This window comes from Salmo trutta, chromosome 11 (assembly GCF_901001165.1).
Source record: "Salmo trutta chromosome 11, fSalTru1.1, whole genome shotgun sequence".
Classification (NCBI taxonomy): domain Eukaryota; kingdom Metazoa; phylum Chordata; class Actinopteri; order Salmoniformes; family Salmonidae; genus Salmo; species Salmo trutta.
Genome location: NC_042967.1, coordinates 18,316 through 45,190, shown reverse-complemented (window position 1 = coordinate 45,190; position 26,875 = coordinate 18,316). Strand labels below are relative to the sequence as shown.

At 43.3% G+C, this 26,875-nt stretch overlaps 1 protein-coding gene across 6 annotated transcripts in view; it reads right to left on the bottom strand.

Moving 5' to 3' along the window:
* LOC115202044 (dnaJ homolog subfamily A member 1-like) overlaps positions 1 to 14,688 on the bottom strand; it is a 37,546-nt gene extending 22,858 nt beyond the window's left edge. For 3 of the 6 annotated variants that reach the window (XR_003879884.1, XM_029765898.1, XM_029765897.1), the window contains exons 1-6: positions 14,542 to 14,688; positions 11,787 to 11,934; positions 11,051 to 11,228; positions 10,811 to 10,915; positions 10,070 to 10,291; positions 4,953 to 5,067 (exon numbers count right to left, since the gene is read on the bottom strand). Coding sequence is in view for 5 of the 6 variants with exons in the window: in XM_029765898.1 (XP_029621758.1) it covers positions 4,953 to 5,067; positions 10,070 to 10,291; positions 10,811 to 10,915; positions 11,051 to 11,228; positions 11,787 to 11,918 (752 nt within the window). In the remaining variant the exon portion in view is untranslated. The other 3 variants (XM_029765894.1, XM_029765896.1, XM_029765895.1) reach the window with 2 other exon arrangements.
* Positions 14,689 to 26,875: the final 12,187 nt, after the last annotated feature.

Genomic DNA, 26,875 nt, shown 5'->3' with positions numbered 1-26,875 from the left:
CATTTAGCATCACGAATTTAGGCATGCTCAAAAATACTGCAGAAATGCATAATTGACTGTCAGGATGAACTGGGGATGGCCGTGCAGTGACTGTGGTTCCTCTCCATCGCTCGTCACCCAGCAAGTCAGCGTTCATCAGTCAATTAGATGTCATTCTGACACCAAACTGATACCATCTGACACCAAATCAGCTTTTTCCAACTCGTATAGAAGACAACTATCACATATGTCAGAGCAGGCCCATAATTCACAGCGCCTTCAGTTTTAACCATGAAATAAACAAAACACATAGTTACGTTCTAGCTGCGGGTCCAGCTCTGACATTATGTGTAGGCCTATGTGAGGCGACCCCGAATCCCAAGTTTCGGCTTGATAGGTCAATCGGTGCCCGAGTAATGGCCTTAATTGGTGCTGAAAATCCACTTTTTCAGGGCGTTACTACGGGGTCCCTGAATGAGCTATCGGACAGAGACATTGGGGTCCGTCTCTATGGGCCGAGGCGGTTTTAATGCACCTAGTCTTGCGACTCTGGGACATTTCTACATGTCGCCATGTCCGTGATATTCAAAATGAATTGAACATATTGCAAATGCACGAGGCTGTTTCTCGGTCTGAGAACCTTCTAGAACCACATAATTCACCGTGCACTATCGACTTGAGCTCTAGAACAGGTTTCTAAAGTTTCGGAGCTCTAGGTCTGACAGTTCTTGAATCGTTCTAACGAAAGTAACTATTGAAGGCGGTATAAGCCTCTAAGCCCCACACTGTGTCCCTATGGCCTAGCTGTGTGTGTGTGTTAGTTTTTTTTGCAAATCTGATGGGAAAAAATGACTGATTTACAGTTCATGAGGGTAACCTAGTCACACATATGAAGTTTTGGAAAGATGTGACTTTTCTAACCCTTCAAAACAGCTACTGTGACCCCTATTTAAGGAACTTTCAGTTGGCACAGGAAGCTTAGAATAGACACACATTGTCTTTGGGGTAGGCATAAACAGAATCCTGAATATGAAGTCTCTACCTTAAGAATTGACTGAATGACACAGGGTTGAGTTGCGTGATTTTCACATTCTGCAGGTTGGTTATATTACAATAGCTTTAGGGTGATTTTAACAACTTCCGGTTGCTCCAGGAACCTTAGAATCGACACAGGTAGACCTCACAGTAGCCTGATGGATTGTTATAGAAGACAGGTTCATAAGGCATTCATAACCCACATAGGCTTCAGGTTGAATTTAGGAGAATAGTCAATGTATTCCTATGGGGAGAGAAGTCATTGCACACTGTTTGATCTAAACACCTTCTTTTCACTGTGAAGGGTTAATGCCACAGGGTCAAGGTTAGGCTTGCACAGATCGGGAGGACCTCAGGAACGCTCCTGAGGTCGAATTGTGCTTCTAACCCTAAACGGTTCTCTCAATGTCACCCAAAAGCACTTGACATATTGGGGCAGGCTTCATTTTGGGCCTAGTTTTCTCACGGTCGCTGCGCTCAGACCGAGCGAGCTACGGTCAAGCGGGGCGTCTCATTGAACTCAGCACAGCCTAGAGATAATGGTAATGCCATTGCAGGCTCTTTGTGTCTTTAAGCACAGCACTGTGTCACTCCATCCTTGCTGTGTGTGTGTGTGTGTGTGTGTGTGTGTGTGTGTGTGTGTGTGTGTGTGAGAGAGAGCTTTTCTTTGACATCTGATGGGATAAATGACTGATTTACAGTTCATGAGGGTTGCCTAGTCACACATGAAGTTGTGGAAAGATCTGACCTTTTTAACCCTTCAAAACAGCCCCTATGACACCATTTTAAGGCACTTCTGGTTGACACAGGAAGTTGAACGTTAGGCTCTTATAGAATATTGAGTTAAGTCTTTATGTTAAGAACTGACTTATTTACAGAGGGTTGAACAAGTGTGTTGTTTCAGAAAATCACAGAAATCTCACAGAGCTCCGAAACCCGCCTTAACGGACTCATCTGAACACGCTGCAACTGGATCTGATTCTTTTTTTCCTGACACCGTAGGCTCATGTACTTTGATGTGAAGCGGTCAAATCAGCACTCTATTTACATGTTTGACTTTCAATCCCAGAAAAACGACCTTAACTCGAAAAGCGTCGAGGCCTCGACTCCATCCTGTTCGGGGCCAACTGCCCATTATGCCAAACCCACGCTCACCGAGTTTTGTCTTCAAAGTCTTTTCCGTTTAGGAGAAAAAGCCGCGTCGTGATTGGTGATGACTGTTACATTTGCAATATGATTCCATTCGCCCTCCTGTGGAATAATCCGGAACTGGAGAGAAATGACCAAAATTGGAACATTTTATTAAACGGAAACCGAAGGTCCGAGAGACTCCGTTCGATGACTTCCCGGAAGATTCGGCCCGACGCCGTTCCGCGGATTTATCGGACGTAGTCGGACGTCTAGTAAGGGACCGTACATTTGCAATATGCACTTTCTCACTAACCATATGGCTGGCGCATTTGAGTTCCCTTCATGTATGGAAGTGTACCTGGGTGGCAGGTGATGAGGAGGCTTCGGTTGTCCAGAGTTTGAACAGGCTTCTGGAAACCACACAGGGCCTCCACCAGCTGCAGCTCCATAGTCATGGTCAGATTTTCCCCTTGCCTGTAGAATAGAGCACAGTCAATACCAATCAAAGCCAACTGGGCTGCGATCGATTGCATTTCAATTCAGGAAGTGAAATTCAAGAACTGATTGGCTCTCAATGGGGATTTTTTTGTTGTTGAAATGGCCAAATTTTCATTTTGCTACATGCCTGGATGCATAGACCTTTTTTCCAGTACACGACACACTGACGTCACAGAGATGCGTGCGACTCTTGGAGCATTAAGAAAGCCATCGCCATCTGTACCCATTCAACAGCCTAGATTTACGTTTTTATTACTGCTAAACAAATCACTTTTTGGGGTTCAAATACACTTACAATGATGTTTGGATCCTTGCTTGAACAGTTGCTAAGATTATATTTGGTTGTGATTTTTGCTAAATAACTTTGATCCACTGTTGTTAGCTAGAATGCCAACCCTCATTGATATAGGCTGAAGCAAAAGCTAGCCAGAGAGCCATTTTACTGGTTAAAGTGTAAGTATAATGCAGTTGATTTGTGATGATGACAAACATTATATTAAGCAGGACATTCATACATGCCTTAAGAGCGTCTCATCCCGCAAGCGGGATCAACATCCAGCGAAAAACTCCTAGCGACATTAGCATAACGAAATTTAATTAAAAAAAAATTCCAAATATAGGACTGTCTCATATCGTTTTATAGATACACCTCTCCTGATTCGACCCACGTCGTCCAATTTCAAAAAGGTTTTACAGGAAAAGCAAAACATTAGATTATGTTAGAGGAGTACATGGTAAAAGTAGCAACAAAGCAATTTTCCGACCAACCACATGCATCACAAATAACCAAAAAACAGCTAAATGCAACTAACATTTTACAAACTTCATCAGATGACACACCTAGGACATCATGTTACACAATGCATGCATTCTTTTGTTCAATAAAGTTCATATTTATATATAAAACAGCATTTTACATCGGTACCTGACGTTGACTAACTATTTTCCGTCAAATGCATCAGATGAAACAGCGCTACAATTGACTAAATTACTATTCGAAAACATTTTTAAAATGTAATATTGTCATTCTAAGATTTATAGATGAATATCTCTTGAAAGCACCTGTCATACCAGATTTAAAAATAACTTTACTGGGTAATCACACTTTGCGATAAAAGGGGATGCGATACTCAGAAAATTAGCTGGTAAACCTAGCTCGGCGCCATCTTGGAACAATCGCATATCACATCTAATCTTGTATACTATTGTCAATAATCCCTTACCTTTAGTTGTCTTCATCAGAAAGCACTTCCAGGAATCCCAGGTCCTGAACAAATGTATTTTCGGTCGAAAAAGTCCATCCTTTATGTTCCATTAGCTTGCTGTTGTTAGCGCGTCTGAAGGCTGTATCCAACTGCTCCGTCGGGCGCGGGACAGCATTTTCGAAAAATAACTTTTTTCCCTCATTTAGGTTCGTTCAAACATGTCAAACGTTGTATAACATTAATCTTCAGGGCCTGTTTCAACAAGAGAGCCAATAAGATTTGAGGGGGACGATTGTATTGTGTTTCAAAACGTTTCCAAAGGTGGGGGTAGACAGGGCCGCCGACGTCACAATGGTGATGGCCCTCCTACTGTGACCAATTTCCACAGCGTCTCATTCATTCAGTTTCGACAGTAGAAGGCTCAAAACACTTTGTAAAGACTGGGGACATCTAGTGGAAGCAATAGAAAGTGCTCAATGAACGATAGCTCACGGTGTGAATAATAGGCAAAGATGTGAAGTCGAGTCCACAATTCAGAATTCCACTTCCTGTTTCAATCGGTCTCTGGGTTTTGACTGCCATATGAGTTCTGTTATAGTCACAGACACCATTCAAACTCACAGACACCATTTCTATCCACAGGTATTAATTATATGCATATCCTAGCTTCTGAGTTTGATTAGTAGGCCGTTGAAAATGGGCACGAATCTTTTCCAAAATGCGCTGTGGCGCCCCCTATCCTAGGGTAACGTCAAGAGGTTAATATCCTATTATAATCCAAAAGTAGTGTGAAATGCACTCATAAGCAACATGTAAATAGAGGCTTTTTTGCTGGCATTCTATAAGAACTCCCCCTTGTTCTGCCACCAACTTCCACACATCGCCCTCATGCGGCAATGTTTGCAAACACAGAAAGGGGTCTATAGGCTAGTACAGAATACAGACCAATACAATACTGAAGAATATAAAAAGTCTTGAGTAGAACAATGGAACTGCCAAATGTGTGCACAAACACATTTGTTGGTCCAATTAGACAATGTGATATAGACATAGGGTTGAGGCTGGTAGTGAATAAGTACTGGCATGAGAGGTTTCATCTTTTACCTGGTGAAGACGGGATGGACTCTCTGATCAAGGACAATGATGATGTCACCAGGCTCTAGTTCTGGCTCCTGATCTCCCTCCCCATGGAATACTAGCTTCTGTCCATCCTTCATACCTGCAACAACAATTTAGGATTTATTTAACTCAACTGGCCCGTATTTAACTGCATTAAGAGAAGACAGATCAGAATTATCTGGTAAACGCCGTTGACACGCAACCATGCCTTGGAACATTTAGGGTAGGGTACTTCCACATATCCCTAGATTATTTGGATCCTGGAGCGTTTGGTAACCAGATCCACGCTATAAAGCAGATGTGGAAGTGCTAACCAAACCTGGCCCTGTAATGCAGTAGTGCTTGTCGCATTAAACTTAGTTACAGAAATGATATCCAGAATCTGTTAATTTCCATTGTCGTCAAAGCAAACCTTATTTTGTTGAATTCTCAAAAATGCTCCAGGGTACCAAATTCATATGTGAAAAGGTCCTGGGGATGTCACTATGCCTGTCCATTGGATAAATTCACAAAAGATTTTAGTAGCACAACTCAAGGATACACCACGTGAACTTGCTGAGTGATCTTTCTTAAAGGGCAATTCCACCCCTTTTGATTATTTCCAGCACAATACCAGTGTCTACATGTGAAAACAGCACATTTCTACATTTTGTAGAAAAAAAAGTTTAAGTTCTACCTGATGACATCAAAAGTTAACATTGATTTTCAAACAGGTTCATGGGGAGCAAGAAAATACCCTCCTTCTGGATAGAAACTTGTTGTAGGTTTTGAAAATTAACATTTGTATTACTTTTAATCATACACTGCAATGTTATAGAAACATTTATTTTTACTTTTTAACTACAGATCATAGAAACACCATTTTCACATACAGGTAACTACCAAAATAAAAGAAAACGCAAACGTAGTGTCTTAATAGGACGTTGGGCCACCCAAGCCGCCAGAACAGCTTCAATGTACCTTGGCCTTGCTTCTACAAGTGACAGGAACTCTATTGCAGGGACATAGTTCCAGACCATTCTTTCATAAGATATTCCATAATTTCTTGTTTTGTTGATGGTGGTGGCAATGCCGTCTCAAGCACCGCTCCAGAATCTCCAATAAGTGTTCAATTGGATTGAGATCTGGTGACTGACACACTTTAAACCCCCTATGCTCCTTTGAGAACCGTCTAGCCATGGTAGGAAAAATAATGTGCAACTGGGCATTTTTATACATGACCCTAAGCATGATGGGATGCTTTAATTGTGTAATTAACTCAGGAACCACACCCTGTGGAAGCACCTGCTTTCAATACACTTTGAATCCCTCATTTACTCAAGTGTTTCCTTTATTTTGGCAGTTACCTGTATGTAGACACTGATATGGTGCTGGAGAAAAATGAAAAGGGAGGTTGAAAAGTGGCAGGATTGCCCTTTAAGCTGTGTGTGAACGTACAGTGCATTCGGAAAGTATTCAGAACCCTTGACTTTTTCCACATTTTGTTACATTACAGCCTTATTCTAAAATTGATTAAATAGTGTTTTCCCCCAACACACAATTCCCCAAAGCAAAAACAATTTACATTTTGGGGAATGTATATAAAATTGAAATCACATTTACATAAGTATTCAGACCCTTTACACAGTACTTTGTTGAAGCACCTTTAGCAGCAATTACAGACAAGTCTTTTTGGGTATGATGCTACAAGCTTGGCACACCTGCATTTGGAGAGTTTCTCCCATTCTTCTCTGCAGATCCTCAAGTTCTGTCATGTTGGATGGGGAGCATCGCATTACTGAAGAGCGGCTTCCGTCTGGCCTCTCTACCATAAAGGCCTGATTGGTAGTGCTGCAGAAAGGGTTGTCCTTCCGGAAGGTTCTCCCATCTCCACAGAGAAACTCTGGAGCTCTGTCAGAGTGACCATGGGGTTCTTGGACACCTCCCCCAATTGCTCAGTTTTGCCTGGCGGCCAGCTCTAGGAAGAGTCTTGGTGGTTCCAAACTTCTTCCATTTAAGAATGGAGGCCACTGTGTTCTTGGGGACCTTCAATGCTGCGGACATTTTTTGGCACCCTTCCCCAGATCTGTGCCTCGACACAATCCTGTCTCGGAGCTCTACAGACAATTCCTTCGACCACATGGCTTGGTTTTGTCTCTGACATGCACTGTCAACTGTGGGACCTTATATAGACAGGTGTGTGCCTTTCCAAATCATGTCTAATCAATTGAATTTACCACAGGTGGACTACAATGAAGTTGTAGAAACATCAAGGATGATCAATGGAAACAGGATGCACCTGAGCTTAATTGAGTCACATAGCAAAGGGTCTGAATACTTATGTAAATAAAGGTTTTGTTTATTTTTAATACATTTGCAAACCTTTCTAAAAACTTGTTTTGGCTTTTGTCATTATGGGGTATTATTTGTAGATTGAGGAAACATTTTCATTTAATCCATTACAGCCTTATTCTAAAATGTAACAAAATGTGAAAAAAGTCAAGGGGTCTGAACATTTGTCATCACCTGTTTTTGTCATCACAAATGTCATCACCTGTTAAATCCACTTCAAATCAGTGTAGATGAAGGGGATGAGACAGGTTTAAGAAGGATTTTTTTAAGCCTTGAGACAATCGAGACATGGATTGTGTGTGTTTGCCATTCAGAGGGTGAACAGGCAAAACAAAAGATTTAAGTAGTTTTGGACGGGGTACACCAGGCACACCAGTTTAAGTGTGTCAATAACTGCAATACTGCTGGGTTTTTCGTGTGTATCAAGAATGATCCACCACCCCAAGGACATCCACCCAAACTGTCAACTGTGGGAAGCATTGGAGTCAACATGGACCAGCATCCCCTTTCGACACCTTGAGGCTGTTCTGAGAGCAAAAGGGGTGCAACTCAATATTAGGAAGGTGTTCCTAATGTTTTGTACACAAGTTGATATGTAGCCAGCATTTTGTCAATTGACTGCCATTCTACACTATAGGGTCAAACTGAGCTGTACTGGGCTGGACTGGTTAATACTGGGCTGGCCTGGGTAAGGATCCACCACAGATCCTGGAAACGTTTTGGAAAGGACAATGTGAAAAGGAAATATGTGAGCCAGCACACAGTATGTTTTCGTTGGCCCTGTATGGTGTAAATCAGGCACTGATATGTCACTCCCTATGTCATCTTATCACAATGCTCTTCATTCCTGGTCCTAGAAGACTGCAGTGTGTTGCATGCCTTTGTCTCTGCCCAGCGCTAGAAATACTGATCCAACTAATAATCCAGATTTTCACTACATGAATCAGGTGTATTAGCCGTGCAGCTCTCCAGGACCAGAAGTGAAGAAAATGTAAGTTGTATCACATAACAGACATCCAAAACTCTGGTTAAATTGACAAACGTCTAAAACCTCCTACATCCACAAAATAGAGTAAAAAAATCTTCACAATTTTACCTGGAAAATTGGCAGTCGCTCTGCTAGCATTCTCATCCACAGGTAGCTTGGTCTGTCAACAGGGCCCAGGGCCATGGCGCATCCCGTGTCAAAATGCTTAACCTCTATGGGACCGGCGGGACAAATTCGTCCCACCTACGTAACAGCCAGTTGAATCCAGTGGCGCGATTTTTAAAACGTTTGAAATACTATTACTTCAATTTCTCAAACATATGACTATTTTACAGCTATTTAAAGACAAGAGTCTCGTTAATCTAACCACACTGTCCGATTTCAAAAAGGCTTTACAACGAAAGCAAAACATTAGATTATGTCAGGAGAGTGCCCAGCCAGAAATAATCAGACACCCATTTTTCAAGCTAGCATATAATGTCACAAAAACCCAAACCACAGCTAAATGCAGCACTAACCTTTTATGATCTTCATCAGATGACACACCTAGGACATTATGTTATACAATACATGCATGTCTGTTCAATCAAGTTCATATTTATATCAAAAACCAGCTTTTTACATTAGCATGTGACGTTCAGAAAAAGCATACCCCCGCAAACTTCCGGGGAATTTACTAACAATTTGCTAAATTACTCACGATAAACGTTCACAAAAAGCATAACAATTATTTTAAGAATTATAGATACATTACTCCTCTATGCACTCGATATGTCCGATTTTAAAATAGCTTTTCGGATGAAGCACATTTTGCAATATTCTAAGTACATAGCCCAGCCATCACGGGCTAGCTATTTAGACACCCGGCAAGTTTAGCCTTCATCAAAATCATATTTCCTATAAGAAAAATGGTCTTACCTTTCCTGTTCTTCGTCAGAATGCACTCCCAGGACTTCTACTTCAATAACAAATGTAGGTTTGGTCCCAAATAATCCATCGTTATATCCAAACAGCGGCGTTTTGTTCGTGCGTTCTAGACACTATTCGAATGGTAAAGAAGGGTCGCGCGCATGGCGCATTTCGTGACAAAAAAATTCTAAATATTCCATTACCGTACTTCGAAGCATGTCAACCGCTGTTTAAAATCAATTTTTATGCAATTTATCTCGTAACAAAGCGATAATATTCCGACCGGGAATCTGCAATGAGCTAAACAGCCGAAGGAAAATACTCCACGGGGTCGAATCGCGCACGCGCCTAATTCTATTGTCCTCTGATGCGACACTTGGAAAAGGCGATAATGTGTTTCAGCCTGAGGCTGCCTCGTCATCGTTCAGGTTTTTCCCGGGTTCTGAGAGCCTATTGGAGCCCTAGGAATTGTCACGTTACAGCTAAGATCCTTACTCTTCAATAAACAGAGACAAGAACGACTCCTTGTCAGACAGGCCACTTCCTGCATGAAACCTTCTCAGGTTTTTGCCTGCCATAGGAGTTCTGTTATACTCACAGACACCATTCAAACAGTTTTAGAAACTTTAGGGTGTTTTCTATCCAAACCTGAACAATAATATGCATATTCTAGCTTCTGAGTTGGTGTAGGAGGCAGTTAAAAATGGGCACATATTTTTTCCAAAATTCTCAATGCTGCCCCCTAGCCCGTAGAGGTTAACCAACCCCGCCCCCCCCCGTCGCTACACAAAAAAATACATTGAAATAAGTATATGTAAATTGTAAGCTGTGGAAAGGCTTCTCTTGATGGACAACAATTAATCAACCGCCTCACCTTTATCAATGTGGACCTCCAGGATCTTCTTCTGCCGCAGGATCTTGCGTCCACTGCAGGCCTTGCAGCGGTCCTTGTGGCTGATGCGCTGGCCCTGGCAGCCCCCACACACGGTGGACACCTGCTGCACCATGCCCGGGCCCAGCTGGTGGAGGCGCACCTGCATGCCCGTGCCCCGACAGGACATGCACATCTCCACCAAGCCCTTCCTTCCCCCGCGACCTACCCCAAAACACAGCCATGTCAGTCCATATCACCCCCGTCGTTTGCAGCAATAACTCTATTATTACATCACCTTTTAAACAGAATGCCACATGCTGCGTTTGACAGGGCAGTAAATGCTAGTCAACAGATTGTGATTCTGTGGCTTAACGATCCACTGTAAAAATGTACTTTGAGGTAAACAAGAACATTTATGTATGCATTTTATAATCAGAGCAACAACAAAAAATGGAACCAAACAATACAGTTTGGGCATCGTATGACGATCTCGGAAATGTTTTATCCTAGCAGAGGCATTTACCTCCTTCTAACAGTCAATTGTTTATAATGTGATCTTGTGAAAACCTTATTTCACTACATCAAAGTATAATGACATCCAATCCATGCATGATCACACAGGGCTATTGAACCTGATGACTTTAGGGTCACTACACTGGTCATTTTCATCCATCCCTTTTAATAAGGGACTGATCAAGACCAAGGTTAACCAACAATGTAACATGTGCAGTAATGTAGCACCTTCACATCGATCGCAAATAACATTCTTCTGGACAGCAAGTTTCCTCGTGGCGCCATTGAAGAGGTCTTCCAAAGAGACTGTGAGCTGATGTACAACATTCTTTCCTAGGTTTGGAGAGCACATTGGGGCAAAGCATTAGCTTTAGAGATGTTAAGAAGAACCACAGAAAACCAAAGGCCAGAATTTGAAGTCTGACATCTGTGGAAGTTAATATTTGTCTCTGTACTATTTTGTTTTACCTCTCCTCTCCCGGTGCATTCGGCCACCTCCTCCAAAGAACATGTCAAATATGTCCATGGGGGATCCAAAACCCCCACCACTGCCCCCTCCTTTTATGGCTTTCTCCCCACCCTGGTCGTACACCTCTCTCTTCTGGGAGTCCGATAGCACCTCATATGCCTGAGAGATCTGCTTAAACTAGGAAGAAAAAAATGAATTATCCATTCTCAAAGCACAAACTACTAATAGAAATCTCAACTAGTACTCAAAAATATTAAACAACTTGCTAGAAATGTCTCACAGAACTGTAGAAACAATTTATGTATTTTCCATATTCATCTCTTAAAATAACCTTGCATAACCGGTATCAGTGTGCTGGATTAGCATATCGCTGCCTCCCTGAACTTGCCTCTGACTGGGCTTGAACCAGGGTCCTCTACCTTGCCAACACACGTGACCACCCGCTCGATAATGTGCAAACCGTTTGAGCTATACAAAATTTACCAATTGGATAGCTCCATCTGCGACATTTCAAGCTAGCTGTGGAGTGAGTTTACTGTAAGTTCTTAATACCCTCTACACTGGCATGCATAACTTTCCTCCACTCAACCACTGGTAATAAATCAGAACCTATTTATAGAAGCAGTCTCAGATTGTTTATAACATACACAGCTCAGCAAAGTTAAAGGTGGTACAGAAAAATGTACTCTGTGACTGTCGTGGATGCAAAGTGGTTTTCTGAATACATCCACTCACTTTCTCCCCCTCCGTAGGGTTCTTGTCAGGGTGGTACTTCAAGGCCAGCTTACGATAAGCCTTTTTCAGCTCATCTGGAGTGGCATTGGGCTTAACACCCAACATATCATAAAAGCCGGTTTCCTTCACCATTGTTGTTTGTTACAGACTGCAGAAGAAAAAGAAATGCTGTTCACACAAGTGTCCATTTCTCTTCCTGTATGACATATAGTGCCGGCTCGATTACAAAGAAATAACGTTTTCAAATGTATTTTTTTTGGGGGGGGGGTCTTACGCAGTCTGACGAAATCACTATTTAGTAGTTCAAAGTAAATATGGCATACTTTTACGACTGCTGAATACCAACTATCAATCTCTATCCCTTTCGATCGTGCGTTCTTGTCTCTTCTCTCCGTCCGGACAAGTAGGCGCGCAATGGATTATGTTCATTGCAGTTAATTACCACATTTTCTGTTCTAAACTATGTAGAATATTGGCCTGTTGGAAACATTGCACAGTTGGGCTTGATCTGATCAAGAAAAATGGTGCATTGCACTCTCACAGGAAAAATTTAATTCAAATCAAATAATTGAACCTAAACTTGGTCAATTAGTTGCTTAAAAAAAAAAGTTGGTTAATCGCTCAGAACTAATGACATTATTTGCATTTGAAACCACTTCTTGGTATGACAACTTCCTCCCCCACCACAGCAATTTGACAATAGAAATCTCCAGATAGCATTAGAAACCACAAAATTGGTGAATAGCAACATGTATTTCAACATGAGGGGTTAGCTCTTAACATCTGATCAAACCAATACCACAGAGTTTCTGAACCCAGAAGCGCAACATGGTGAGACCTCTGAGAACGCTTGCGAAACAGGTCAGAGGGGTGTCCTACAAAGTAAGCTAGATCTACTCAGGGTTTTCTAAAGCTAACCAGCTTCAGTTAGCTTCACATTCCAGCTTCATCCATCCTACAAAAGTATTTATTGCTCGTCCACCTGCCACTAACTCTAGCAGGCTTATAAGTGCACATGGCTAGTCAAAACACTGAACTCTTCATTGAGGCAATGCTGAAACAATCCATGGGCAAGACCATGCCACATTCATGTGCCGAAATCAAAATGAGAAAAATTATCTTGCAAATTTGGCAGGCTATGGTGTAAAATAGAAGTGCCGTCTTTATTTTATTTCTTACCATTAATGCTGACTTGTGCTTTTCAATGCACAACAAGTATATTCCCCCCCTCTCCTATCGATCAAATAATTGTATTGTCAAATTGTCAAACAAAAGTATTACTGTGTGTGAAGTTTAAAATGCATTCTGTCATTGCTAAATGTGCAATGTGATTTTAACATTACTCTTTTTTAACACAAACATTTGATTTCTCCCTACAGTTTTCAGCAGTCAGCTTCGCCCAGGACTGGTTCATATGAACTACAATCCTGACGCTGTGTTTTAACATCAATAATCATCGCTTGGGAAACGGCTTTCAAAACATATGGCTTTCATCAGCAAGAAAGAATCTTTAAATAAAGAGATACACTTACTGTAGCAGTTATGCACAGATCCATACAGCTATGGTAGCTCAATATTGGACTAAAGGTGCCTAACACTACTCCTTAGATAAAGGATCATAAATGTTCTGTTTAAAGGGCGAATTGGCTCTTTCAGCCAAAACAGCCAAATGTGCCATTTAAACGTGAATCGATACTCAATTGCGGTATGGTTCTAGAAATATAAATACCTTTACTTTCAAATCAACAAAATCATTTCACAAATGCTAAAAACAATTACTGTACACTTTTAACACAATTGCAGAGCACAGTATTTTTCAGTGACACATTTGGGGCTCCCGAGAGGCACATCGGTCTAAGACACTGCATCTCAGTGCAAGAGGCGTCACTACGGTCCTTGGTTCGAATCCAGGCCGTATCACATCCAGCCGTGATTGGGAGTCCCATAGGGCGGCGCACGTCCGGGTTTGGCCGTCATTGTAAATAAGAATTTATTCTTAACTGACTTGCCTAGTTAAATTAAAGGTTAAATAAATAAAAACGTTTTTAAAAAATGTGGCGTTTGTCTTCAGTTTACTCACAGGTAACACGTTAGGTGTTCAGAGCCGAAGATAGCTAAGTAATTAGCACAGGTAGTCCATTGACTTGTGTCCGTAAACAAAAGCGCTATTATTTCTCTGATATCAAAGATAAAATCCTCATGCTACCAAAACCGTACCGCAAGCGATGTGTTCAGACCGAGCGTCGGGGTTTAACAAAATATCCCTGTACAGAAGACGCATTCTTCTAATTACTCTTGTATGTGTAATGGAACTGAGTCATAATCAAGGGCTAGTATTAATGGACCTGTGTCATGATCAAGGGCTAGGAGGTGATCTCTCGTATTGGAGAAGCAGTTTCTGTCAATCTTCATTACTGTAACGTTAACGTTACTGTCTTTGCCAATACTCTAGAAGCGCTAGCTAGCGTCGAGCGTTAGCTACATTAACGTTAGCTAACGCTGGCTAGCTACATTATTTTACTAAACGCTTATAGGACAAGAGACCAATCTAGCTAGTTACCAGTATCCAACATAACGTTAAGTTAGCTAGCAAGGTAACTTACCTAGGTTTGGTAGCTAGCTAGGCTAACGTTAGCTGGCTAGCAATCCCCGACCTAGCTGAGAGTGGTAGTAGTAGCTTAGCTAGTAGTTTGTTACCAATTAGGAACATTACTTTTTTGCAGAATGAAAACACCATTATATTGCGATTAGCTACCTGTTACAATAGACGTCCGTAGAGAGAACTTTTTTACTTGTTTTTAATATATATTTTTTAAACTTAGACCCCCCCTCTCGTCCTGGCGATGAACTTCCAGAACCTTCTACTTGCACCGCCTACTTTTGTGCTGCTTTCAAGACAACTCGGGAAAAAACGAGGTCAAACCATGATGTCGGTGATTTTCAGGGCGGAAAGTCGGAGCTATAGAAAGATGCCCGAGTTTCCGACTTGAGATTCCGAGGTGGATGGCCGTTCAAAACGATTTTTTCCAGTCGGAGCTGGGTTTTTTTTTCTCCAGAGTTCCCAGTTGCCTGGAACCCACTGAAGTCGGAGATTTCCCAGTTCAGAGTTCCCAGTTGTTTTGATTGCCAAGGGAAGCCAGGCCTAACAAAAAAATTGACCAAGGAAAAAAAATCAATATATTTATACTTTGTCTCTGTGTGTTTCATAATTTTCCTTAAATTCACAAGAGGCTGAATGTATATCACCAGAAAAAGCATCAGAGTGGGTGAAACAACACCCCTCTGTCTCTATGTGTAGGCCATCTATCTGATGCTGGCTGGACCAAAAGAGTAATAGGCTGACCACACCGCTCGCGTCGCGTGCACGAGCGTTGCAAAATATATTTAGAAATCTATGTTATTCAATTATTGCACCCACACTGCTTGCACACGCCAACAAGCGTCTGCGTTGCCAAGGGCTAAAATAGAAGATCAGTTTTGCCTCTCCCATCTCCTCATTGGTTTGTAGAAGCAGCTACCCACGTGCCATCTCCTCATTGGTTATACCCATGTGGGTGACTGAAGACGAACGAGGTCAGTGGCGGTAATGTACCTAATTTATGAAAGTTGCCAATCGCAATATAAAGTCAAGAGAAGAAAAAGCCTGGAAGGAAGAGTGATGACTAGAAACGATTCGGTTGACCGTTTTATGTGTGGATTAATTGTCGGAGTAGAGGACCGTGGGCATTTCAGGTAAAATAACAACTCAATGTTTATATCCAAGGACAAATTAGCTAGCAACAGCAAGCTAGCTAAATGGACAAATTAGCTAGCAAGCGCAAGCTAGCAAGCTCAATTGCCATAAATGTTTAATGCTTTTCGACCTGTCACCAAATTAATGTAATTGGTTCAGAGTTTGTTTTGATATTTTAAACTGCGTGTTGTGATCACGTTTGGTGTGGGGGGACAAAATAAATGTATGCACGATGGCATACGTGCGCAGCCGGTTTGCGTTCCCTGTAAGACAGGGGTGTCAAACTCATTTTAGCTCAGGGGCCACATGGAGGAAAATCTATTCCCAAGTGGGCCGGACCGGTAAAATCATGGTATATATATATATATATATATATATAACTTAAAAACAACAACTTCAGATTGTTTTCTTTGTTTTAATACGGTCAACATAAAACATAAAGCTGGAGCCTGAGGACAGTGTGTCCACAATAGTACAAGCACATCACTATTAATCATAAAACACCTCAAGTTTATTTGAAAATTCTAAAGAAAAAGAACACACAAACACACAATGCCTCAGTGATTCACAAAAGTATATCACAGAACTATATCAGGGTGTCTCATGCAGCACTTTAAGTGGGGTTGCATAGTTTATTTGACTCCTGATACCAGCGCATCAATATCAGGCGTCACATCCTGAGTGGCAGCCAACTTCAGGATGTGATTCAAGTGCTTGTGCGTGAGCCTTGAGCGCAGCTTTGTTTTATTTATGCTCATTACAGAGAACTTGCTCACAAAGATATGTGGTTCCAAACATGCACAACAGTTTTGCAACGAGGGCTGTCAAGTTGGGGTAACCTGGCAAGAGATTCTGATAAAATGTGTCCAAGCCAGCTGCGGCAAATTTGCCCTTCATATCCGAGTCACACTGCAAGTCTATTATTTCAAGTTGGATGCTGACGGGCAGATCAGAGGGATTCACGGTGAATGGCGAGCAAAAAACGTTGAAGTCTTTCTCCAGTTCACCAAAAATCTGAAAGCGTTGCTCAATCTCCCGTAACAGTCCCGTTATTTTATCTTTGAACCGCTTCATGTCTGCCACATGTTGGGTCGCGCACACATTTTTCAGACAGGGGAAGTGAGCTGCATCAACACCGGCGAGTTGCGTCTCCCACAATGACAGCTTCAACTTGAAAGAACGTATGCTGTCATAATACTGCATGACAACTTTTTTGCGCCCTTGCAGCTGTTTGTTCAAGTTATTCAGGTGCTCTGTAACATCCACCATAAATGCAAGGTCCTGCATCCATTCTGCGGAATGAAATTCTAACACTGGTTTGCCCTTTTCTTCCATGAACTGTTCAATTTCTTCTCGTAAATCAAAGAAACGCCTAAGCACAGCACCTCGGCTTAACCATCTTACCTCAGTGTGGTATGGCAGGCCATAGATGTGGTCTTTCTCTCTGAGAAGGCTGTCAAACTGACGGTGATTCAGGCTTCTGGATCGGATGAAATTAACAGTTTGGATGACCACCTTCATGACGTTATCCATCTTTAATTACTTGCAACACAAAGCCTCCTGGTGCAAAATACAGTGAAAAGTCCAAAAATCACGTCCTCCATTTGCAGATTGCACTTTCTCTCTGAACTTTGTCACAACGCCTGCATTTTCCCGATCATTGAGGGCGCACCATCTGTAGCCAGGCTGACAGCGCGGGACCAGTCCACTCCGACCCTGTCCAGCGCGCCGACGATTGCGGTGAAAATATCAGCTGCTGTCGTTGTATCTGTCATCGGCACCAACTCCACGAACTCCTCGGTGACGGTCAATGTGTCATCACCTCCGCGGATGAAAATGGCCAGTTGTGCAACATCTGTAATGTCCGTGCTTTCATCAATTGCAACTGAAAACCCAATAAATGACTTTACTTTTTGCTTCAACTGGCTGTCCAAATCCACTGAAAGATCGGAAATCCTGTCTGCAACTGTGTTTCTTGTCAGGCTGATATTTGCAAAAGCCTGCCGCTTTTCAGGGCACACAATCTCCGCTGCCTTCATCATGCATGTTTTTACAAATTCACCCTCACTAAATGGTTTTGAAGCCACTGCGATTTCATTAGCAATGAGGTAGCTAGCTTTCACTGCAGCATCACTGATGTCTCGGCTGTGAGTAAACACTGACTGCTGTTTCTTCAGACCCGCCAACAATTCATTCACCTTCTCTCTTCTCCGCTGTCCTTGAAAGTTGTCATATTTGTCGGCATGAAGACTCACATAGTGGCGACGAAGGTTATACTCTTTCAGCACTGCAACATGCTGTGAACACACCAAACATACAGCTTTCCCATTCAATTCCGTGAATAAATAGGAGGATGACATTTTTTCTTGGAACACTCTGCACTCTGCGTCCACTTTTCTCTTTTTTGACAGAGACATATTGGGGCAATGAGGGTGCCAAAGCACATAATGTTAAAAGTAGAAGCCGTAATAAATATTGCGGGCAAAACAAAGTAGCGCATCCGGACTGGCTGCACTTGCTTGACCTACTTGCTCTGCTCCGGTATAAACAGTTTGCTTGCTTAACACAATTGCTATTGCGCCATCCAGTGGACGCAATTGGAACAGCAGTTTATTTTATTGAAAAATTGCAGCTCATTTTTATACTTTACAAAATCATCTCGTGGGCCGGATTAAACCCTTTTGCGGGCCTTATCCGGCCCGCGGGCCGGACGTTTGACACCCCTGCTGTAAGACATTCTTGCCGCTGCAGGGTGCAGTTCGGCCTGGGCTCAATGTGGGCGGAGTCAAAAGTCAGGGCGGGCTCAATGTGGGTGGAGTCAAAGTCGTTTATCCCGATCCCTTCCCATCTCTTTCGAGGTCACCCAAGTTGAGGTAAACGTCGACGGTATCAACGAGAGCGAATCTTAATCGAACCTAACCTACATGGATAAAAATATAAACCATGGAAGTAAGTGAGGCTGTCATTATGCAAAATGTACTTTTTAATATTCATGTTATACCAGTGCAGTGGTATTTTTATATACATTTACATTTACGTCATTTAGCAGACACTTATCCAGAGCGACTTACAAATTCGTGCATTCACCTTATGATATCCAGTGGAACAACCACTTTACAATAGTACATCTATCTTTTTTTTAAACTTTTTTTACTTTTTCAATTTTTTAAATGTATTTTTTTCGGGGGGGAGGGTTAGAAGGTTTACTTATCCTATCCCAGGTATTCCTTAAAGAGGTGGGGTTTCAGGTGTCTCCGGAAGGTGGTGATTGACTCCGCTGTCCTGGCGTCGTGAGGGAGCTTGTTCCACCATTGCGGTGCCAGAGCAGCGAACAGTTTTGACTGGGCTGAGCGGGAACTGTGCTTCCGCAAAAGTAGGGGTGCTAGCAGGCCAGAGGTGGATGAAAGCAGTGCCCTTGTTTGGGTGTAGGGCCTGATCAGAGCCTGAAGGTACGGAGGTGCCGTTCCCCTCACAGCTCCGTAGGCAAGCACCATGGTCTCCACTGGCTTCAACTGGAAGCCAGTGGAGTGTGACCAACTATATCACCGATGTTAGCATAGCATTAATTTGCACCCATTTGCAGGTGACCTAGCTAATTGCTCACAATTGTGCTGCTGCTCCAGTTCCAACTGTTCTGCCTGCAGCTATGGAACCCTGACCTGTTCACCAGACGTGCTACCTGTCCCAGACCTGCTGTTATCAACTCTCTAGAGACAGCAGGAGCGGTAAAGATACTCTCAAAGATCGGCTATGAAAAAGCCAACTGACACTTACTCTTGTGTTACTGACTTGTTGCACCCTCGACAACTACTATGATTATTATTATTTGACAATGCTGGTCATTTATGAACATTTGAACATCTAGGCCATGTGCTGTTATAATCTCCACCCGGCACAGCCAGAAGAGGACTGGCCACCCCTCATAGCCTGGTTCCTCTCTAGGTTTCTTCCTAGGTTTTGTCCTTTCTAGGGAGTTTTTCCTAGCCACCGTGCTTCTACACTTGCATTGCTTGCTGTTTGGGGTTTTAGGCTGGGTTTCTGTACAGCACTTTGTGATATCAGCTGATGTAAGAAGGGCTATATAAATACATTTGATTTGATTTTAAATGCGGGAGTCTTATTTGGACAAATTTGCCTACTTGAGCAGTAAGCCTAGGTTTACATGTACAGTTATGTAATTGATTTGATCGTTGATTTTTCTGTGTTTCTTCAATGTATGGCTTGTTGTGTTTGGCTGGCTCTAAATGTGTATCGTTTATGCCATTCCCTTAGTTACAGAGTCTACACAGCCTACACATAGTATATACAATAATGAAATCACCTGGTCCCAACATGCATGGTAAGTCAAGAAAAGTTATTGTAACTTGTCCACACTGCAAACTGAAGATAAATAAGAAAAACTTCAAAACACATTTAGGAAGAAAGCATACACATTGCTTTGAAACAGTGTCAAAGGAAATATTTTTGGCATGTGAGTGCATGGATGTGAGAAATTGTGTGTTTGCAGTCCAATACATTTTCTGGTCTAGCAACACCCATACATGTTGTGAAGAATACTTGGGCTTTTTATACTTCAGCATGCATAACAGTTTTGAACTGTTATGCATGCTGAAGTATAAAAAGCTGTTGCATTGTACTTTTTCTTTACTTTCACATACACTGTGTTCACAGAAACAGTGCTCGGATCTTGTCCCCTGGACCTTGGAGGACTTTTGGTGTGGATGATGTTCAGGTTAGATATTCCTTTAAATTATTCCACTGAATTGTACCATTTGATTGTTATTCCTTTATTGAAAATTGTACCTTGTTCACACCACAGGGCCTACCAAAGCAAGATTTCTCAAACAACTGTGTGGTGTTTGTTTTGATGGTAAGATGCTTGCTATTGTGTATATTATATTAGTCCTATTTTCTGTTATAACATATGAAAAGTTATTATTTCTGTGCTTGCAGCATGCAAAGCACACTATTGTTATTGCTCATACTTTTTCTTGTTTATTCTTCTTTTTGGGACCTATTTCCTACAGTTTTTACACTACATACACAATTCATACATCAAACTCCTGCAGAGCTGGATGCTGCTGTGACATGCTCTGCACTTTTGGTGGGGAGATGTCTTCTACATCCTGAAATATATTCCTGGAGGGGTGGGGGGGGGGGGGGGGTGGTATTATGATTGACTATTATTGTTAGCATAACTATCAAACTTATAAACCTATTCTTAACTTACTGTATGCTCTGTACATTGCAATGGAAGCACAGTGTGATTTCACTGAGGTATGTATAAATTATGAAATTCTCATCACCAGTGGATATAATGTTTTTTCGGATACTCATTTGATTGTGTGATTTTCTTTTTCAAAGAAAAATAAGCAGCAAATTAGGTGACGGTGGTGCCTAGTTCTCCTGCAGAACTTTCCCATGCTGTAAGTCTTGAACATTATAAAAATGTTTCATTTGCATCCTTAAAATCACTTGTTTCATTGTAGCCAGACTGACCTGAAAATATGTTCATATTGAATGTATGTCATTCACTCACTAAAGTCTGAAGAAGAGAGGTTGAAAGATCTAAAAAGGCGGCGAAAACAAAACGCACTACAGGTAGGAGTCGTATGATGAGTGGTATAGTCTTAAACCAATGTTTAACCTCTTATGGCTAGGGGGCAGTATTTTCACGGCTGGATAAAAAACGTACCCGATTTAATTTGATTATTAGTCCTGCCCAGAAACTAGAATATGCATATAATTATTAGCTTTGGATAGAAAACACTCCAAAGTTTCTAAAACTGTTTGAATGGTGTCTGTGAGTATAACAGAACTCATTTGGCAGGCCAAAACGTGAGAAGATTCTGTACAGGAAGTACCCTGTCTGACCATTTCTTGCCCTTCTTTGTCATCTCTATTCATTACAAAGGATCTCTGCTGTTACGTGACACTTCCTACGGCTCCAATGGGCTCTCAGAGCCCGGGAAAAACCTGAATGACGTAATTCAAAGCCCTGGCTGAAACACACGAGCGCTTTTGCTAAGTGGTCTATCAGCAGACAAAAGGCTTAGGCGCGTGCACTGGCCGCCCCCGCCTTTCTGTTTTTCCCTCTTTTTACCGAAACGCAGATTCCCGGTCGGAGTATTATCGCTTTGTTACGAGATAAATTGCATAAAAATTGATTTTAAACAGTGGTTGACATGCTTCGAAGTACGGTAATGGAATATTTAGAATTTTTTGACACGAAATGCGCCATGCGCGCGACCCTTCTTTACCATTCGAATAGTGTATAGAACGCACGAACAAAACGCCGCTGTTTGGATATAACGATGGATTATTTGGGACCAAACCAACATTTGTTATTGAAGTAGAAGTCCTGGGAGTGCATTCTGACGAAGAACAGGAAAGGTAAGACCATTTTTCTTATAGTAAATCTGATTTTGGTGAAGGCTAAACTTGCCGGGTGTCTAAATAGCTAGCCCGTGATGGCTGGGCTATGTACTTAGAATATTGCAAAATGTGCTTTCACCGAAAAGCTATTTTAAAATCGGACATATCGAGTGCATAGAGGAGTTCTGTATCTATAATTCTTAAAATAATTGTTATGCTTTTTGTGAACGTTTATCGTGAGTAATTTAGTAAATTGTTAGTTAATTCCCCGGAAGTTTGCGGGGGGTATGCTAGTTCTGAATGTCACATGCTAATGTAAAAAGCTGTTTTTTGATATAAATATGAACTTGATTGAACAAAACATGCATGTATTGTATAACATAATGTCCTAGGTGTGTCATCTGATGAAGATCATCAAAGGTTAGTGCTGCATTTAGCTTTCTTCTGGGTTTTTGTGACATTATATGCTAGCTTGAAAAATGGGTGTCTGATTATTTCTGGCTGGGTACTCTGCTGACATAATCTAATGTTTTGCTTTCGCTGTAAAGCCTTTTTGAAATCGGACAGTGTGGTTAGATTAACGAGAGTCTTGTCTTTAAAATGCTGTAAAATAGTCATGTTTGAAAAATGGAAGTTTTCGGATTTTAGAGGAATTTGTATTTCGCGCCACGCCCATCATTGGATATTGGAGCAGATGTAAGAGGTTAAAGACTTAACCTCCCCCTGCAATATATTTCAGGATGATGTAGAAGATGTCCCCCCCAAGAAGTAACATCAGCATCCAGCTCTGCAGGATTAGGTACTGTATAGGCTATTAGCTAAAGTAAGGTGCATTCTTGTACACACATCCCTAGAGGTTTCCTTACATTACATTAATTACCACAATCTGTTTTCTTTCTAGACAATACTGAAAACAAATTGCACAGCGAACTGGGAGCTGTGAACTGAGTATGTAGTCTACTGTGTGTAATGCTGAAGGCTTGATGCATTGCAACATATAATAGTTGTGATGACTTGACTTTTGTTTGCAAGGTGGTATTGTGAAAGTGGGGTGTAAATTTGACTTGATCACCCAATGAGGCACTACTCTTAATATGTATTCTTCCTTTTTCTTCAAGGAAGCAGATGTTCTTCTAAGGGACACCCTAGAGGCAGCAAGGTGGTGCGAACTCCCAAAAATATTTTAAAACTATTTTCATGAAAAAGTGCAGATTTTAGTTTTTTCATATTTGTGACCCAAAAAAGGTGACTCCGGTCATGCCGAACTAGCGACATTCTGGATAGGCCTAAAAACATATTTTAAAACCATTTTCACGAAAAAGTGCAGATTTTTTTTTCATATTCATGACCCAAAAACGGTGACTCCGGTCATGCCGAACTAGCGACGCTCCGGGAACGCCATAAAAAAATATTTTAAAACCATTTTCACGAAAAAGTGCAGATTTTTTTTTTTTATATTCGTGACCCAAAGACGGTGACTCTGATCAGGACGAACTAGCGACATTATGGATAGGCCTAAAAAAATATTTTAAAAGCATTTTCACAAAAAAGTGCTGAAATTTTTTTTTTTTCATATTCGTTACCAGAAACAGTGACTCCAGTCATGCCGAACTAGTGTCATTCCGAAAAGGCCTAAAAAAATATATTTAAAACCATTTTCACGAAATAGTGCAGATTTTATTTTTTTCATATTCATGACCCAAAAACGGTGACTCCGATCATGACGAACTAGCGACATTCTGGATAGGCTTAAAATAATATTTTTAAACCATTTTCATGAAATGGTGCAGTTTTTTTTTCTTCATATTCGTGACCAAGAAACGGTGAATCCGGTCATGCCAAACTAGCGACATTCTGGATAAGCTTAAAATAATATTTATTACCCTCCCGTTGTCCTCCCATTCTGCCTACTCCCCGTGTCCCCGGCGGGTCACCCTGTCACGTCTCGGCTAAAGGCCCAGAGGGCACAAGTGTGACAGTACGCGTGCGAACAGCCTTTGCAGATGTATTTCTTACACCTGCAGCACGCCGTGTGTGTCTTGGCGTTCTTCTTGGGTGGGCAGAGCTGACGCCTCTTCCTCTTACTAGCCACTAGCGGGGCGGCGGCCGGGCCAGCGGCGTGCTCGCGGAGGAGCCGCGTCGTGGTCCGCACTCTGCAGGACTTTGACAAGCGCGGACGCGGCTTCGGTACGGGGAGACGCTGCCTTCTTTGTATCAAGGGCTTGACAAGCGCCTTTCCCAGCTGCTCCAGGAACACCCTCCTCTTGTTCCGCTTCCGAGGCATCCAGTCGGGCTTGATCTCTCGCCATATGACAAAGGCGTTGTAGGAGGACACGTTGAGGATATTGTGGAAGATGACCAGGGGCCAGCGGGCAGTCATCCGTGTGCAGCTGTAGGTGCCGACCACCTTGTCTAGGTTGTCCACGCCGCCCTTGTTGTAGTCTAGGATGAGGGCTGGCTTCCGGTCGCGGCGATCGCTAACGTCGGCCTCCGTGTGCAGCGTGCTCAGGAGTAGCACGTTCTTATTTCTCTTTGCCAGGTAGGACACCAGAGTGGCGGTGGGCGTGAAGGCGAACCTGGAGGACGAGACCTGTCTGCCCTTTGACTGGAGCAGCGCGGGAGGGAGCTCGGGCTTGTTCTTTCGCACCGTGCCGACCATGGTGAGGACGACGCGCGTGCCCTGGTTCTTCTCGGGGGCTCCGCTGGCCGCCTTACCGGTGTAGACTTGCATCTTCCAAGCGTAGCTGGACTTGGCGTCGCAGGCCACCCACGACTTGATGCCGTATTTGGCCGGCTTGCTGGGGATGTACTGTCGGAAAGGACAGCGCCCTTTTGGGAGAGGGAGAGGAAGGAGATTAGCGGCGGCGGCGTCGACAATGCTGCTACTGCTGCTGCTGCCGCTACCCCTCTATACTACCGCTGGCTCATCATTGGGGCGCACAGCGTTTATGCTGCTGCTGCTACTGCTGATGCTACCTTTCTATACTACACGTACACAGATACATAGACTACCTCTGAACGGGACCAGTTGTTGGTCCACCGTCAAGTCAGACCCCGGGTTGAGAGGAAGGAGATTAGCAGCGTCATGCTGCTGATGCTACTGCTGCTGATGCTACTGCCGCTGATGATGATGCTGATGCTGCTGCTGACGCTACCTCTCTATACTGTCGCTGGCTCATCATTGGGGGCGCACGGCGTATATGTTACACTCCAACGCTACCTCTCTATAGTGTGTGTACGTACGTACGTACGTAGTACGTACGTACAGATACACACAGACAGTACCTCTGAACGGGACCAGTTGTTCGTCCAGCGTCAAGTCGGACCCCGGGTTGTAGAGGGCCGGCAGCCGCTCCTCCCACAGGTCCCAGACCTCTCTTATGGCCGCCAGTCTGTTGGTGGCGGGTCTCGACCGGCGGTCGTCGAATCGCAGCAGCTTTGAGTACTTGTGAAAGACCTTGAGCGGCATGGTGGCTCGGAACACGGTCCTGCCGCTCTCCGCGTCCCATAAGTTGGCCTCGCCCCGGGACCTGTAGACGCCCGCCCATTTGTCATGTCCACAATGGTCCTTTCTATCGCCGGCGTGACAAACAGCCGGAAGGTGGACTCGATGTCGAGCGCGCGCGACGCGGCGTAGGCCGTGGGGCCAGGCGTCACCGCGGGGCCGGGATGGCGCGGGGCAGGTCCGGGCCGCGATAGGCCACGGAGGACCATTTGATTTTGCCGGTTTTTTTACAGCAACGTCTCCCTTCGGGCTTGGCCGGCTGCCGCCGCCGTGTCCTCTGGCTCTCTGTCTCGCTCTCGGGCAGCGGCCGTGTCGCCCTCTCCCTCTCACTCTTCCTCCTCCTCCTCCGAAGAGGAGCACGACCGCAAGGCCGAGTCATCCGCGTTGCGTTCGGGGTAGTATTCCTCGCCGTCTTCGTCTTCCGAAATGTCCTCTTCTTCGGAATCGCAGAAGTCTTCTTCGTCTTCTCGGTCGACACTGGAGGCTATCTGTTCCAGGACCTGAGCCGCACTGAAACCGGGACTGCGAGGCGTCGGCGGCCTCACGCTCGCCGGGGTCGTATTCCTCGCCGTCGTCCTCATCTTCTTTTTATTCTTTTTCTTTTTTCTTCTTCTTCCTGATAATATTAGTAGTCTCTCTACGGCCGGCCGACTGCACACTGACGCACCGCAGCTCCCAGGGGGTCGCTCTGACCCGGCCAACGGCAGGGGGGTTATAACATACACATTGCTAACGCTGCGCCCGGCCCGGGGGGTCGCTCTGACCAGGCCTGGACAATGGCAGGGGGGTTATAACATTGCTAACGCTTCCCCCGGGGTCTCTCTGACCTGGCCTGGACGCGGGGGAACAGCTCCTAACACATGGCCGGCCCAGGGGGTTGCTCTGACCCGGCCTAGACAACTGCAGAGGGGGTTATAACATATACATGGCCGGGCCCGGGGGTCGCTCTGACCCGGCCTGGACGCGGGGGAACAGCTCCTAACACATGGCCGAGCCATGGTCGCTCTGACCCGGCCGAGACAACGGGAGGGTTAAGCCTGTCCAGAATGTTGCTAGTTCGGCATGATCGGAGTCAATGTTTTTGTGTCACGAAAATGAAAAAAAATAAAAAACATCTGCGCTTTTTTGTGAAAATGGTTTTAAAATCTTTTTTTTAGGACTGTTCAGAATGTGACTAGTTCGGCATGACCGGAGTCACCGTTTTTGGATCACAAAAATAAAAATAAAAATGTACTTTTTGTGAAAATGGTTTTAAAATCATTTTTTTAGCCCTGTCCAGAATGTTGCTAGTTCGGCATGATTGGAATCATCGTTTTTGGTGACAAAAATATAAATCTGCAATTTTTGGTGAACATGGTTTTAAAATGTTTTTTTTAGGCCTGTCCAGAATGTCGCTAGTTCGGCATGATCGGAATCATTGTTTTTGGTGACAAAAATATAAATCTGCAATTTTTTGTGAAAATGGTTTTAAAATGT